Source organism: Ctenocephalides felis, unplaced genomic scaffold (genome assembly GCF_003426905.1).
Source record: "Ctenocephalides felis isolate EL2017-DRISC unplaced genomic scaffold, ASM342690v1 CF-g0.4_SCAFFOLD_01170, whole genome shotgun sequence".
NCBI lineage: Eukaryota > Metazoa > Arthropoda > Insecta > Siphonaptera > Pulicidae > Ctenocephalides > Ctenocephalides felis.
In genome coordinates, this window is record NW_020537324.1 from 85,056,924 (window position 1) to 85,074,434 (window position 17,511).

At 31.8% G+C, this 17,511-nt stretch overlaps 1 protein-coding gene across 1 annotated transcript in view; it reads right to left on the reverse strand.

Annotated features, from left to right (window-relative positions):
- The window catches only part of LOC113366608 (kinesin-like protein Klp10A), a gene marked incomplete at its 5' end in the record, with an annotated part of 34,149 nt that extends 21,006 nt beyond the window's left edge, over window positions 1–13,143 (reverse strand). Inside the window, 1 exon segment of the mRNA XM_026608239.1 lies at window positions 12,935–13,143. Within this exon segment, the coding sequence (XP_026464024.1) occupies window positions 12,935–13,143 (209 nt within the window).
- Between the last annotated feature and the right edge of the window lie 4,368 nt (window positions 13,144–17,511).

Sequence of the window (17,511 nt, forward strand, 5' to 3'; positions counted from 1 at the left end):
AACACATCAAGTTCATGTTCCGAGAAGCTTTGACATCGCACATGAGTAAAATCGACCAATTTATGTACTTTCTTATGTATATGTTGAAATCAATAAAGTGTGCATAATTAAATAATGCATGCAGAAAACGTGAAAATGTAGATAAAAGAATCTTGGGAAATAAATTGACTAAAAAAACTATTTGAAAACATAGCCATGTGTAAGGTGTAGAAAGTTTTTAAAAAGTGCAAAATTTCTTTTCACATTTTTTGTTCAAAATTTTTGTAGGCACAGTAAAAATTAGTTACCGATTGAAGTGAAGTGAAGATTTCAACAAATTAAAAACATATTGCATTTTATATAAATGCAATACAATTTGTAATTTACAAATAATTCACAATACTGAATTTCACATTTCACAAAACTTTCAGTAGTCACATAATAATAAATGATAATAAAAATGTAATTTATTGGTCAAAAATTAAAATTAAAAATACGTAGCAAAAAGTATTTTCTAATAAAAATGTATTTTATTATATTTGTTTTGGCGGTTGAAAACAAATCCTGTATGTGAAAAAAATTGTAACAAACTATATGAGGTTTACAAAAAAAATTACTGTTTTAACAATCCACTACAACTTAAAAAAGAAAATATTAAAGAATTAAATAATATTAAAGATATAAGATGCTTGATAAAAAAATATATTAAGGAAAAATTAATCTTCTCTCATGTACGATGTCAATATAGCAAAAGCATTATATGTATTTATTTTACAAATAAATATAACCTTTTTTGTGATAACCAAAGTTAAACTACCAAAATATGTTTATTTGATCCAAAAAATCTTCAGTAATTGTTTATTTTTATTTAATTATTTCCAAGAATGTTTTTTTTAAAGTAAATTGCTGAATGCAAAAGTTGTGCCTCGAAAAAAATAAACATTATGTAATAAATTTAAATTTTGTAAGTTAACGACAAAATATTTGCAATAAATGGCTAATGATTATTTATCTTTGGTGTTTAAATATAGATAAATATGTATGTTGTGTTGAGCTTCCAAAAAAATCCAATAGTAAAAAAAACATTAGTTGTTTTCAATAATAAGTTATCGACGAAGTTTTATTTAAAACCCTTTTTTTCTAAAAAAAAAAATGATTTTCAAAAAACTTTTGTTTCTATTTTAATATCTATATATATATATATTTAAATCCATTCTTTAATAATTTTTATAATATTAGGTTCGTTTTTGTATCTTCTAATAATTTATTTTTTATTTTTTTAGTAATATTTTGGATCCTTTGTTCTTTGACACAACACATACATATCCAAGGCTCATCCATCAGATTGACGAGTTCTTATATATACATACAGGATGTCCCAGAACTCAACGTCAAGCCAAAACAAGGCAATAAACTTATAAAACTTACAAACTGCTTTTAAACAGATCTTTAGAGTTAGAAAACAATTTGAACATTTATTATAATAAAAAATAGCATTTTTCTAGCAGACTTTGATTTTATTAACTCAAAACTAAACTAGGTCAAAATGAGAAATAATTTAAAGATTTATTATAAAAAAAATATAAATAAAAGATTTTTCTAGCAGACTTTGATTTCAATAACCCAAAACTAAACTAGGTCAAGATTATTCATTACTTTCACTAATTTCACTGATTATTTATTTATTTCATCAGAATATGCTGCGGTTATTCATAGAAAACACGTCCAGTATCCATCAGTTATCATTTTACATATAAAAAGCTCTGAGTTATATTTAAAAGCTCAATTTCCAAACCACGTGAGATATTTTTTCCTATTTTTTTTTAGAACAGTTATGGAAAATATTATCACTCTGTTTCTTGACGTTGAATTCTGGGATACCCTATAATAAGTATTTTTGAGATTATGTTTTCTGAAAAAAAATTATTTAAGTGATTTAAGTTTAAATCCGATTTTGATAAATCCAACAATTATGGTGTAAATACTCGGAAGTTTTTCTTCAAACAGAAAACATAACCAAATCATATATAAATATTAGGGTGGTCCTTAATATGGACATTTTCGAATTTCCTTGCTCCCATGAGTTCAAATGGTTCGAAATTGATAAAACACAATTCTCCGAAAGTTTTAGCTCTTAACATTATCTTTTAGATAGTGCGCAATAAAATCAAAGTTTTGTATGAAAATAGCATGAAAAAAAAATCAAAAATTTTGAAGAGCGTCGAATTTTCAATAAAAAATGACACGAATTTTCACTTTTAATTCATTTGTTGCCAAGTTATACCTAAAAAAAATTTTTTTTTAATTTTCAAAATTTTTTCCATGCTATTTCCATACAAAGTTTGATTGAATTGCGCACTATCTAAAAGTTAGTATTAAGAGCTAAAACTTTCAGAGAATGGTTTTTTATCAATTTGGAACCATTTGAGCCCTTGGGAGCAAGGAAATTCAAAAATGTCCATATTAAGGACCACCCTAATATATATTTATATATATTAGGGTGATCCTTAATATGGATATAATAGAATTTCTTTGCTCCGAGGGAATCAAATGCATTTGAGCCCCTGGGAGCAAGAAAATTCGAGAACATCCATATTAAGGACCACCCCAATAAATAAGTATATATATATATATATATATATATATATATATATATATATTAGCCACACAACACAAATAATACACAACATCTATTATCATTCCCACCGCAGTGGCGACTGCGTTGCTCCGTCCAGCTCCACCAAGCCTGATGGTGGTGCCACCAGCGGCAGCTCCCGCCTGCAACTCGTCCTCATCCGCTTCCTCCAAATCCTCATCATCGAGCCCATCATCATCCCCTTCATCAGGCCCTGCGTCGTCGCCATCATCGAAATCGTCGTCATCCTCCTCGCCGCCTTCGACGTCCTCCAAGTCCGACGCCTTCGTCGTAGTGACATTGCAGCAGTCGCCTGCATAGAGGCGCATGTAGTTGGAGGAGGAGCCGTTGTTTCCTCCGCTCATTCGCTGGGTGGCGCCGCCGCTGATGGAGGTCGGCGCGGGCAGGCGGCTGCTGCGGAGCTGGTGCTGCGGCGGCGACTGCTGCTGCCGGTTCGCGTCCTCGGTGGAGGATCCGCTCGAGTCCTTGGTAAGAGGAGATGGTCGAGGGGCGCAAAGAAACAGACACACATACGTCAACGACAAACATTCAGGCGCAGAATTAGGAAAAGACTAGTTTGTTTAGTTTAATTAGGCAAAAAGCATTGGAAGTTTCTAGTAATTAATATTGACCAAGGTGAAAGATGGTCCGGAGCTATTGATGGCATGTTAATGGTAAAGATTTTGTTTTTAGAGACGCAGTAGTTGGCCCGTATATTTCGATATCAAATTCGACACCGATTGGAGAATTCTTAGCACTCCTACAGCCATAGGGGGTGAAATTAAAACAAATTTTGCCCTTTTTGATGTTTTTAGTGTTTAAGGGGCGTCTATTAATCACGTGGGGGAGGGAAGAGTCCAGTAAGATGTAACGTGTATTTATTTTTAACTTCCCATAGGGTTAATTATAGTAATGGGCAAAAATCAAAAGTGAAAATTTTTGCATTTCTCGACGTTTTGAAGGTTTCTGAATATTTTACTGGCATACCTCAGAAAAAATGGATGTGTGTGTGTTTGTATGTGTGTTTTGTAAGTCCGCATTTTTTCGTCCACGTTTTCGGGCGCACGAGTCAACCGATTTGAATGGTTTAAAAAACATTCGATTCCTATTGATAGTGAATTTTGCTGATTAGTTTTGGCAAAGGCAGGTCTAGCAGTTACGGAAATACGGAGCAAATAATGCAGAAAATACAAATCGAGTTTTTGAGAGAACGGAGTATCGGATTTGAATGATCTAAAAACATTCAATTTGTTATGATTGGGAGAAGAGGTGATTAGTTTTTGGCAAAGGCAGGTCCCGTCATTTCAAAGATATAGAGCTAAATGTGCAAAAAATGGCAGTTTTTGAGTGAACTAAGTAACGATTGTTAATGTTCTGGAGATAAATTAATTGATTTATGATTTACATTTGATTTTGATTGCTCAGATTGCTCAGATTTGTAATAATATATATGAAAGCGTTTAAAATTTCTCGAATATTTCATTGCGGTACGGGAAGTACCAGCAATTTGCCTTAAGGCACGATGCCATACACCACTAGTTTAGCTAAATTTTCAAAAAAAATCGAACGTTTTACGATTTTTTCGTTAATTCGAAAAATTTGTTCCGTAACCAAAAATACACGTGATGTTTGATGACAGAATGGGGAGGGGCTAGTTTTAAATATCACGACGTATCACCAAGGGGAGGAGGGGTCCAAAAACACCTAAAAATCGATCACGTGATTAATGGATTAATGGACGCCCCCCCTTAGAGAATATATTGCGCTCAACTTCTACACTCTTTCTTAATTAAATTAATCCAATATTCATTCTAAACTAAATCTGGAATTAAACTAATAATTTTGTTGACAGATTAGTTGGCCCTATCAATTTGATTAAACTTTTACATATGTATATACGAGGAAAGACACCAGCTTGGCCCCAACAAATCAAAATATCATTCTTTTCTTATCAACATTCATTAAAACTCATTTTCTTAAAAATGCTCGATGTGGTATTTGGAAAATATTTGTTGCTCCTTACTCTAAAAGCCTTCCCAGTTCCAAAAATTTCAGAATGTGACAACCATCAAATTATCAAAAAAGCATCAAATTCTAATATTTCTACTCACTGCAAATTCCTCCAAAGGACAAAAATATTTGTCCACAATCGCCGTCATGTTCGACACAAACTGCAGAACCATTTCAAGCAGCAAAAAAAGCCTTCCGACAGAATTTTCAAAAAATATTCCAAAATTTAAAATTACCACTTTGTGCTACTTCTACAAAACAAGCACAAACATTATCAACGATTAAATTTAAATAAAATTCCTTTCGAAAATCAATTCGGAAAAAAGTATTTTGCAAACCGATTCTAAAATTATTTTAATGGTTGTAAAATATGACATATTTATGATCGAACAAAAAACATTTTTGGAAACAAAAGGGGCTGGATTTCAAGGCACTTTGATGGATAAATGGGACTGGTGACAGTCAATTGTCAAAGGAGCATTTGTAAAAACAAATATGTATGCTTGACCCACACTAGAGAAATACTTAGATCGAGTCCTGGTCGAGTAATAATAAATAATAATGGGTAGTAGTTCTGTCCTAGAGAAGGTCTGTGAGCTGAGTTAAACACCAACTCGACTCAGGAAAGAATAGTGTGAAAGGTTTTCCATTGTTATTTCACAGCACAGTGCCCGAAATGAGCTTATTTTTAATTGGATACATATTTTTCATATATATTTGAATAATAATATTTGAAAGTAGAAGGCAAAAGATTATAACTAGCCAACATCTTAGTCCAAGCAAAGTTGTTATCAAAAATAAAGAACCATGTTTAAATAATATAAATAAGACATTGGCCTGTTTGCCCACTGGTCGACCCAGTTAACATCGTCTATGGGGTAAAAAAGACCATGTGATAAATTTTGGAAAAACAGCAAATACATTTCAATGACGAATTAACTCCGAATTTCACTGAACATAGTCAGATGTTTGTTTGGTATGTGTTATTTTTTATTGGAGTGGTATTTGCGTTATAAGTCAAATAAGATCTTTGTGCCCCGCCCTAAGTTTTACTACTAAAAATTGGCATAATTATCAAAATGATTGATTTTTCTAATTTTGCTCACTCATTATGCGCCAATATATTTAAGCAGAATCTGTATTGATAGAATGATTAATGTTGGTATGAATTGCCTATTTTTATACAAAAAATACAGAATCTTTTGTGCCCATAATTACTTTTGCGCCTTACTTTCCATCGGCGTTGCGGTCGCGCGTTTAAATAATTATTTCGATTGATCGATATCGAAAATATTCCCTAGCAACCGATTTTGTACATGTTCAATGCACTAGAGAGGTGCAATGAACTCGAAATGAACAAGAACATTGGATAGAACTTCCTAGAGTGAACGAGTTGTTGAAACCACAAAAGAATTGAGAGCCATTTTTGCACCAAGGAGACCAGCATTCGATTTGTATTGACAATGCGTAGAATACCAATTCTCGGATAAAACAAAAATTTTACGTTACGGGTCTATCTTCGTATGATATGGTAGCAAAAAACAGTCAGCTATCAATGTATTTGCTGGACGATCACAATAATTAACCTACAAAACGCACAGAGGTCAAATAACAATTTTATCATAAGTGCAACTTTCTGATCGTACAGCAAATACATAGGTTTTTGATTGTTAGTGACTACCAACTCATAGTAAGATAGACCCGTAACATAGCATTACCATAACATTACTGTTCTATCCGAGAATTGGCCCCTAAGTTATTGAAAAATCAAAAACATCGAAAGCCATTTTTACACCTTTTATGTAGGTTAAGATCAGCCATTATTCCTAGAAAAGGTATATTATATACCTATTTAAATTGAATAACATTCGATTCGTATTGATATTGCGTAGAATCCTAATTTAGCATAATATTCACACACATTTTTAAATAATTTTTGAGACTACAAGAAAATATTTCAAGTAGTCATAAGAAATTTTCAGTTTTATATAGCAGAAACGACATATGTCTATCTAATGCAGAAATTGTACTGTAAATTTATTAATATTTGAAGACAAAAATGCTATTTTTGTCAAATTAGCACATATCCACAATATGCATACATATTTTAACTGATTTTTGGGTTTCTAAGGAATTATTTCAAGCAATAATAAATTTACAGTTTCATTAGCAGAATCCACATTCATATATGTCTAACGTATACTGAAATTAATATACCATTCAATTTTAATATTATTTAACATCAAATATGAATTTTGTCATATGCAAGAAGAAAACATTTAAATTGGAGAAGGAAATTATTGGAGAAAGGTATGAAATGAATGTTATAAATACGTGCGCAAATAAAAATATACTGATAAAAGAATTTTTTGTAAAAATTATACAAATTATATTGTATTCTTCAGTTAATACTTCTGTCAACCCAGAGAAGTGGTAAAGTAAATTTTCGGCAGAAATGTTTCAAGTGAAATTGCATTTAAGGGGTACAACTAGTGTGAAATTTTCAAAAAATCGAATTTTCAATAAAATTAACATACCAAAATTTTAAATCGACATCTTCAATAGTTTTTGAGTTACAGCCATTTAAAGAGTATATATATAGTATACAGTATAACGAACATTTTATCTTTAAACGCGTTTTTCTCAAAACAGCATTTTCCGAATTTGCTGCAGCAATTACTTAAAAACAAATGAACCGATCACTATCAATTTCTTTTACATGTTCCATATATAGATCTCCAAAAATGAACTATCGATTTTTTGATCGGATCAAAAATCGTATTTTGGCAGTCCGAAAACAACCAAAATTTTGGGTAAAATTCGACTTTTTTTTAAACGCCGCCATTTTGGCAATTTTTGATTTTTTTTCTTTATCGTAGGTCATTTTACAGACAAAATTATCTAGTTTAACGAGAATTTCTTTTTTTTTAAATTTCATCCACGTAGAAGGCCTGAATCACTGCAGCAATAAAGGGCCTTTGAAGATCAACGATAACTTAAAAAATATTTAATTTTTTTCTTCAAAAATTTTACTATGTATTCTTAGAACATGTGTAAATATATTCTTTAAATTTTGAATTGATTGATAAAGTAGTTTTTTTAATATAAATTCCCAAAAATCACCTTTTTTTGAGCGGTTACGCTAGTTAGGCTCCTTAATTATTTTTGTAAAATTAGTTATTGCATTAAAAATCGTCAGTGGAAACTAACAATTGATGAATTACTTTATATAATACTTAAAAATTAAATTGAAATGCGCGTACACAAGTAATCAAAGTTGGAAACCAAACTTAACCACTTATTCACTGGGATGACAGAATTATGATTAATTTGTAATTACTGCGGCGGCAATTTAAACCGTTATAGATATTTCTATTATCTACCTTGAAATTGAAGATGATCGGAAACATGACGCTCGGTCTCTGAGGCACGATCTTTCGAAAGCTATTGATGCTCCTGTTCAATTGCTGCTCCGAGCAACTCCGCTTCCGTTTGCCGCTTAAATCTCTCTTATTATTATTGCTGCTGATGCTGATATTGTTGCTGGCTAACGAGGCGTTTTCTGCACGTACGACCGCAGCATTCTGCCGCAGTTGAGCACCAGCGCCTGGACATGGTCCCTTCTTGACCTCATGAATAGTCCTTTTCGTTGGCTGCTGGAAGGACTTTGGTTTTTCACCAACAGCAAGTCCTGCAGCCCCACAGACCGGTTTTCGAGCTCGTTTATCGGTCAAGTTTGCAGAGCAAATTTTGCGTTCTTTGCCGCATAGCGACGACGGCGGTAAGTATTTTTTCACAGGTTTGTCTGCGACTTTACTGTTACTGTTGAAGATTTTGCTGTTGACGAACTGGCGCAGACAAACGCCGGGCTCCGGCAGCGGCCTCTGCTGGCTGTTGGAGGCGTCGTCGGGTGCGTCGACAAGACGCAAGACAAATGATCTGGAGGAGGTTAGCTGCTCGTTGACGAAACTGAGGATGCCGGGGGCGCGTAAGGAAGCGCTTTTAGTGCGAGTCAAGGTTATTTTGCCGTCTTTTTTATTAACACAGCAGCTTCTAGCTGACCAACAGCCCGCCAGACGGCGACGAGCGATAGTTTCGAGCAGGCTTTGTTTTGCAACTGAATTGTTTGCCGCCGGTGCTTTCGGCGCATCTTTGGCGGCAGCGCTCGTCGACGCGGCGTTATCTTTGTTGCCGTTAGCAACCGCCGGCGGTTGTTTATTCGCGTTGTTATAGAGCCAGGCCTGCTTCTGCCGATACAGGGGCACGACTGACGACGTCTCGCATCTGGCAATAGAATTGTTCCTCGGTTTCGCCTTTAGCGCCTCGACACCACTATTCGGCAAAGGTTTCTTCAACAATTTATTGTTATTATTATTATTATTCGCGCTGCTGATTTTTGACCAAGTGTTCTTATTTTCCGGCGCAGATTTCTCTCTGGTGGTATTTTTGCAAGAGCTGCATCTATTTCTGGCGACTGCAGATTTATTACCATTGTTATTATTGATGATATTCCTCGGGCTTTGGGTTAAAACGGTCTTGACCGCCGTTGTGGCCTGGGACACTGGCGGCAACCGTTTAACATTTTTCTTGCTCTCGTCGTCATTTTTACTTTTCATTTTAAAACAATTCCCCAGGTTAAAGTTTATGAGACAGTTCGTCGTTAAATTCGCATTCGGGTTGTGTATACAGCATCAAAAAAATGTTTGACTAATTGTTGTACGAATTAATTTTTGATCTGCGTTATGATTTTAGTTGAAGATTTTTTTTATTATTTTTAAGATAAATCAATTTGTTGAAGTCATTCCGTATTACTGAAAAGATACACGCGATTGACTTCAATTAGCAATTTAAAACATTAGGTGCACCCTAAAATAAACGAGATTTGAGACGTGAGCAGAAGAGGACATTGGCTAAATTTATTAAGGGAGTATTCTAGTGTAAAGCGATGAATTTTAGGTCTTTAGGTTTTTTAAAGTGTCGTAAAAGAAAGCAATAAATGTTTTTACTTAATTAATATTATTAAAATACAAAATAAAAATAAAAAAATAAAAAAATTGAAAATTGTAAAAACTGGCAGCTGATAAAGTGTGTGATCTCAAAAAATTGGCACCTCAGTCTTGACATGATTTCAGCCCTCCTAGCCATCGGAAATGTAAAAAATGAAAAGATTATTAATCTACAATGATGTCGTAATCGCCTGAACTAGCGATGAGTAAAACGATTTTTTTATAAATTGGCGACTGTTTGAAAAAAAGTGTGTTTTTTACTGTTTTTTGAGTTTCTCGAATTTTTTAAAAATAGTAAAAATAGGAATTTCGGGATAATTCTAGTTCAGACTATAGACAGGTCTATAAACAAGACTCTCTGAACATTTCAAGTGAATCGGTCGATTAAAACTCGAGAAATCGTGTCAACAGTACTGAAAAAGTCTGTTCTGAGAAAAACGCATTTAAATTTTTGCGTGAAGCCCAAACCAGTATGAAGACCGACTCAGTAAAATGCCTATATCTCCGAAAAGAATTCAAATTTTCAAAAACCTTCTCGTACCCATATTTTTAGATAGTTAAACTTTGAAAACATAAAATAAAAAAAATCGTTTTTTTTTTTAATTTCTACACTAGAATACCCCCTTAACACGTTAATCGCCACGATAATATCAAGAAATATTTCACACGAGCCATAGTAACTTCATTGAACAACTTAGTAAAAAATACACTTTGAAAATTCGTTTATAAATTTCAGAATTTTTCTTAAAAATCCATCCAAACTCTTTCCTACTCGGTCTCGTTTATTACAAAATGCACCACATATATATTAACTGAATATTAAGCCATCAAAAGTAAAATACTGAATTTTCAATTATACTTTCAAAATGAATAGATTTTTTCTCGAATATTTGTATCGAGAAGAATAATTAAAAGCTCTGACCTGTTACTCGGAAGATCCACTGATACGATTAATTTTGAAATTGCAACGGCACTTTTTAATTTTGAATCATTTTGTCGAAAAATAAAATATGTACTGACAGCAGGTTACATTGTCAGTAAAACAAAAGATAGATAAATCATAATTTGATCTCAAAAAATAAATATATAAATGTCTTTTGCTTAAATAAAACAGAGGCATCTTTATTAGACATAATTTTCTTTTGGGATGGGGATCGTATTTTAGTAAAATTAAAATTATTTCTTCAAGCATTATATGAATGTCTCATTTATCTTATTATTATTTTTTATAAAAATTGCTACTGAATCGTAGGCAACAAAATAAACACAGCAACTACTAATTTGCATTCAGAGTGAATAAAAAAATTATTCATGAGTCATTTATACTCATTATTCAAAAGACATAATAATGACTAAATGATTACATATTTTAAAACCACATCTCGTGATATCACTAATTTATGGTTGTAACATTTAAAAAAAGAATTAACATAAATAGGTAGTAAAAAAAATTAATAAGTGACAAAAATTAATGTCTGGATCAATTTTTTTGACATTAGAAAAATAATGATTAGAAATAATCGAGTATGGAATTTAATTTAGTGATGTGCGCATTTAGCCAAGTTTTTGGAACTTTTCCATTTATAAAAAAATAATAGATGAATGAATAACATTTATAAATAATTGTCAATACAAATCGAAAGTTGTTCGTTATATCAAAATAGGTTCATCAGTTTACTCTAAATTATGATAGATCCTAGTATACATACAGACATACATTTATTATTTTCAGAAGGCATTCCAAAATAATTAGAAGACACCACAAATGCTTTGATAAATGATAAGAAATGTTCATTAAATATAATTGTTCAAAAATCGACCATGCAACTCTTTTGATCTAATGAAAAGAAAATACTCTAAATTTCCTAAAACCAACATACAGAATATCCAAGAATTTCAACATTCATCTTCAAAATTTCTTTTAAACTAGTGGGACGCATGGCATCGTGCCTTAAGGCAAATTGCTGGAACTTCCCGTACCAAAGATTTTTTTTTTTAAAGAAGATTAACATTTTTGAGAAAAATTTACTCTGAAAAAATTAGATTTTTGAGAAACTATAAATTTTTGACAAAAATTTACTTTTTTTTGATAAAAAAGACTTTGCAGAAAAATTTATTTTGAAATATTTTGGAAATTCTGAACTTTTTTTCAAAGCAATCGTACTGCTTTAACTGCATATAAATCTTTATAAAATATCTGATAATTTGATTTTGACCGCAAAATGAAATTTTTTTTGCTTTTTTTTACTAGATCTCCGAAACCGCTAGACCTGCCTTCATGAAAATTTGATCAGTTCTTCATCTTGTTAATACAAGTAAAATGTTTTTTGAGTTATTCAAATCGAACGCTTCGTTCTCTTAAAAACTGAGCTACCGTTTTTGGCACTTTTGCCCCATATCTTCGGAACGGCTAGACCTGCCTTCGCCAAAAACAAATCAGCACGTATCCTTATCAATACGAATCGAATGTTTTTTAAATTATTTAAATAGGTTGATCGGTGTTCCTGAAATCGTCGACGAAAATTTGTATCCGCGCACGCATACATACACGCGCACACACACACATACATACATCCATTTTTTCTAAGGTACGGCAAAATGTTCAGAAGGTTTTGAAACGTAAAGATATATAAAAATTTTCATTTTCGATTTTTTTGCGATTACTATAACTTGCCCTACGGGAAGGTAATTATTTATTCCTTACTATAATCAGTATAAATAAATTGTATAAATATTTCAATCAAGTTTATTCTAACTATAAAGAATACGTGGGCCAACTATACTGCAAAAAAAAATATTTAAAATGAAGATCTAGTTCGGTTCTGTTCATTGCAGACTATTTAATTTAGTGTAAATGTGGGAACTAATAAATGTATAAGTAAATTGTTATATTATATTACTAAATATTAAGACTAATATTCATCAATATAATTAATATGAATAAATAATCCTAAGAAATTATTCTGATTTTTGAAAGCAACAAGAAAAAAGTATATAATTAACCTTGCTGCCCTGGATAAAATATAATTAATTATGTCGCCATCTAGCGGTGTGCTTTTACAAAGAACCAAAATCTGGTAGCCGGCCATTTTGACGGCTTTTGACCCGCCATTTTGAGTTTTTAATTTTAATCTTTATTATTATGTAAAATATAGTTGTTAATAATACATGGCTAAGACAACATCGGCGTTTCATTTGAGTTTATTATACAGCCCTATAAATATTACGCCGGACCAACATGGGTTAAATTATTTTAAAGAGTTAAAATATGACATAATTTCCTTATCCTCTATCTCTGACTCACCCGCAGTATTCTGTTGGTATCTGGTGGCGGCAGATGGTGCTGCTGCTGCTGCTGCCTGTTGTCCTTCTGCGGCTGCAGCTCCGGATTAAGGGATAGGATGACGTCTATTTCGACCTCCTTGCCCTTCGTCTCGCCCTTCTCGAACCATTCCACGGTCACGGTCCTCTGCTCATAGTTCACACCTGAGACGAGGGCGGAATGGACGCGACCTGGGGGGAAGAAGAGACAAATAAAATAATATAAAAAAATAAAATAAAAATTTCAATATTTTCTAAAGGTTTGAAGTAAAAATAACTGTTTAATAATACGTAAACCTATTTTTTCTAGGTTGTTGTTATATAAGATGATTTTCAGTACTGTATTACTTGAGTACAAAAATAGACATGGTAGATGGAGGTTATAATGGGCATACTATTTCCTTAAGAAAAAATGTACAACAAACCCTAATTTGTGTTAAAAATTAATCGGATTCTCATGTAAAAAATTAAAGTCATTATTTCAAACCCTTTTCAGATAGTCAATAGTTTTAGGTACAAGTTTTTAGAGCATATTGGTAAAAAATTAAAAATCCTAAAACCGAACAAGACTAATTTCACTATAATTGACTACATTTTAAAACTAGTGGGGTGTATGGCATTGTGCCTTAAGGCAAATTGCTGGAACTTCCCGTACCGTAACGGGAATGTTCGAGGAATATTGAATGTTTTCAAATAGATTATTATAAATATTGTAACATTGTCTAATATTTATAAGAATTATATAAACTGAATTGCAAAGTTGAAATTATTGGTTTGAAATATATTAGAACTTTAGTCAGAATTAAAATTAAAATCTGAATTATTTTCAATATATAAAAAAAAGTTGTAACAAATTTTTTTTCTAAAATCAATTATTTTGTTAAAACAAGTAGAAAGTTTTTTGAAAAATTCAAATCGGACGCTTAGTTCTCTCAAAAACTGCACATTTAGCTCTATATCTTCGAAATGGCTGGGCCTGCCTTTGCCAAAAACTAATAACCACTTCTCCCAATCATTACTAATTGAATGTTTTTTAGATTATTCAAATCGGATGCTTCGTTCTCTCAAAAACTCGGTTTCTATATCTTGCACTATTTTCTCTTTATCTACGTAACTGCTGGACCTGCCTTTGCCAAAAACTAATCAGCACATCTCCATATCAATAGGAATCGAATGGTTTTTGAACCATTCAAATCGGTTGATCCGTACGCCCGAAAACGTGGACGAAAAATTGAATCCATACATACATACACACACACAGACACACATCCATTTTTTCTGAAGTATGCCAAAACGTTCAGAAACCTTCAAAACGTCGAGAAATGTAAAAATTTTCAATTCCGATTTTCGGCCCATTACAATAACTTACCCGACGGGAAGTTAAAAAAAATACATTTTACATTTTCTTTAAATCGAAAATTTCAGTCAAATAGTTTAAATCTTCTTAAGTTTTAAAGCATAAATTTTACAAATAAATTGAGATTGAATAGTTTATACACAGAATGTCCCAGAACTCAACTAAAGCCGAAACGGGGCAGTATTGATCGTAACTATCATGAAAAAAATTGAAAAAAAAAAAATTTGACTCATGTAGATTGAAATTTATGAGCTTTTTAGTGTAATTAAGCCTTTGGTAAAATTGTGACAACTTTCCGGTTATATTGGTTTATTTTTACTAATTTTGTTCATTTAAACTTTGATGAAATAATATTTCTAAGACCACAGAGAAAATAATAACAGAATTGTTCCAAGTTTTCAAGAATTAAGACTTTTTGCGGAACTAAGAATTTAAAATTTTGAGAGACTCTCTTTTAAAAAAAACATCTAACTAAACTGTGTTGGCAAGTTTCAAAAAAAGTAAGCGCATTTAATCAGGATTGTAAAATAATAAAATACTTGATAGATTCATAATGAGAAAAATTCAGAAAAATTAATAAAAATCGAAAAATAACACGATTATTGCAAGTGCATTTCATTCGCAATAGATAGAATTATTAGAACGTTTTATGATTGTAAGTTTATATATAAATTGTTTCTCCATAAGAAATCTGATGACTGTATAAAATTGTGTCTAATTTTCGATTTGGTCCCCAAAATGGCTGTTTTTGGCAATTTACTTTATATAATACTGAGTAATTAAAGATTAAATATTCTTGAATTGCATATTCAATATTTACAAATTTTGGAGGTTCATTTTGCTCTTCTACAGCACATTTACACATTCATCAATCATCTTATATTTTTACACATTTATTCATTATAAGATTCCTGCAAAATTTAATGCGATTATACATTTATCATATGAACCAATGAGGTTCAGATTTATTGACTCATTATGAAAATATGTACATACATTTACACAATTATTCTCTTATTCATTTGTCTAGTTCGCATACATTTACACATTATACAAGTAATTTATCATAATCTACACATTTACACATTCATTCATCAGCAGATTTTCTCATTCGCTCATATGATACGTCATGAATTTACTTATTAATTTAAACCATCATTCCTTTATTTTTTCCCCCAGTTCGTCCCTGTAATCATGTAATCCAAACTATCCCGCCGCGAACGGGACGAATTCGTGTCTATTACGCGGCCATTGTGGGCGATCTAGTTTTTAGCAAACACATATATGAATACATTCACAATGAACGACGACTGTCTTTGGCCTTATAAGGGGGCACCCGACAGATTTCTACTGCCTACTGACACACCAATTCATCTCTTCAAATGATCGAAAACAATATTCGAAAAACTGAGGTAAAAGGACACATTATTAAATCAAATTAGACCAGTTGTACAGCTTATAGTAAAGAGTGAATTTATATGAAGGACTTCTCCTTTATCTTTTCGGTATTATTTTCAGAATTGCGTGCGGACGAGGTCCTTATTTATTGATTGGCAAAACCTTTTGAGGCTGAAATTTCCGTCATCATCTATATGTAAATGGAAATGTCTACCAAAGATTACAATTTATATCTATTCGAAACACGAACACATTTACTTTCTATTTTAAATGGAACTGCAGAATTTTTCAGTGAGATTTCCAAAAAACTTAAATTTTCCATCTTGTGAAATTCATCATATATTTTTTTATAAATCCAAACCGATATCTAATACTTTTCAAATTTTATACATTTGTATTGACAAACTTGTGAGGCACAATAAGTGCCTTAAGGCAAATTGCTGGAACTTCCCGTAAAAAATTATTTTTGATAAAAATTTACTTTTTTTGAAAAAAAAGACTTTTTGAAGAAAAATTTATTTTGAAATATTTTAGAAATTCTGAACTTTTTTTCAAAGCAATCGAACTGCTTTAACTGCATAGAGACGAAATATGGAAGCGCGTAAGCGCCGCGTCATCGTCTAACGCAAAACATTGGTACGGAACCCATAGGAATGTAAAGAAAATTCATACTTATTATTGAAATCTGTATAAAATATTGATAATTTGATGTGCATATGTCTAATGATCATTTTTGACCGCCCAATGGCATTTGTTTTTTACTTTTTTCACTAGATCTCCGAAACCGCTAGACCTGCTTTCATGAAAACTTGAACAGTTCTTCATCTTGTCAATACAAGTAAAACGCTTTTTTGAATTATTCAAATCGGACGCTCCGCTTTCTTAAAAATGAGTTACCGTTTTTGCACTTTTTGCCAAATAAATATATCTTCGGAACGACTAGACCGCCTTCGCCAAACACTATAAGCAGGTCTCCTATCAATACGATCGAATGTTTTTTTAATTATTCAAATCGCTTACATCCGTGTTCCCAAAATCGTCGACGAAAAATTTGTATCTGCAGACACATACACACACACAAAATCCATTTTTTCTGAGGTATGGCAAAATGTTCAGAAGGTTTTGAAACGTAAAGATATATAAAATTTTCATTTTCGTTTTTTGGCGATTACTATTAAGCTAAAGGGAAGTTAAAAAATTACATCTTTTTTTATTTTCCATAAAATATTTTTGTTTTTGGATTAAAAATTCAAATCAAAAAATTACCCAGGCTAGCACAGTCTAAGCGCCCTCTAGTACAAATGTTTACCCAAGTGCGTTAGACTGTTTATGGGTGAAGCAGCACATTCCAATTGTGAAAACTATTGAAATTATTTGCAACTGCGTTTAGACTGTGACTATAGTACTTTTTCAATTTTGTGTAAATTTAGGCAACTATTTTTTTTTGTAATTGAATTCGAAATGAAATGACGATTGTTATGTTCTGGAGATAAATTGACTTTGTGTTTTATTTGATTTGCTCAGATATAACAGATAAGCAAAAATAATGAAAGTTACCAGTATTGTAATAATATATTTGAAAAACGTTTAAAATTTCTCGAATATTTCATTACGGTGCGGGAAGTTTCAGCAATTGCTTAAGACACGATGCCATACACCACTAGTTATTTTTGTAAATTTTCTTCAAAACTATTTTTAAAATAATTAACCACAAAAAGCATGTAACCGGTAACCGCAAGAAGTTGCATAAAAATGTATTTTTGCTTAGATTTTTATTTTCCAAAGAGTCCATTACAATTGTTGCA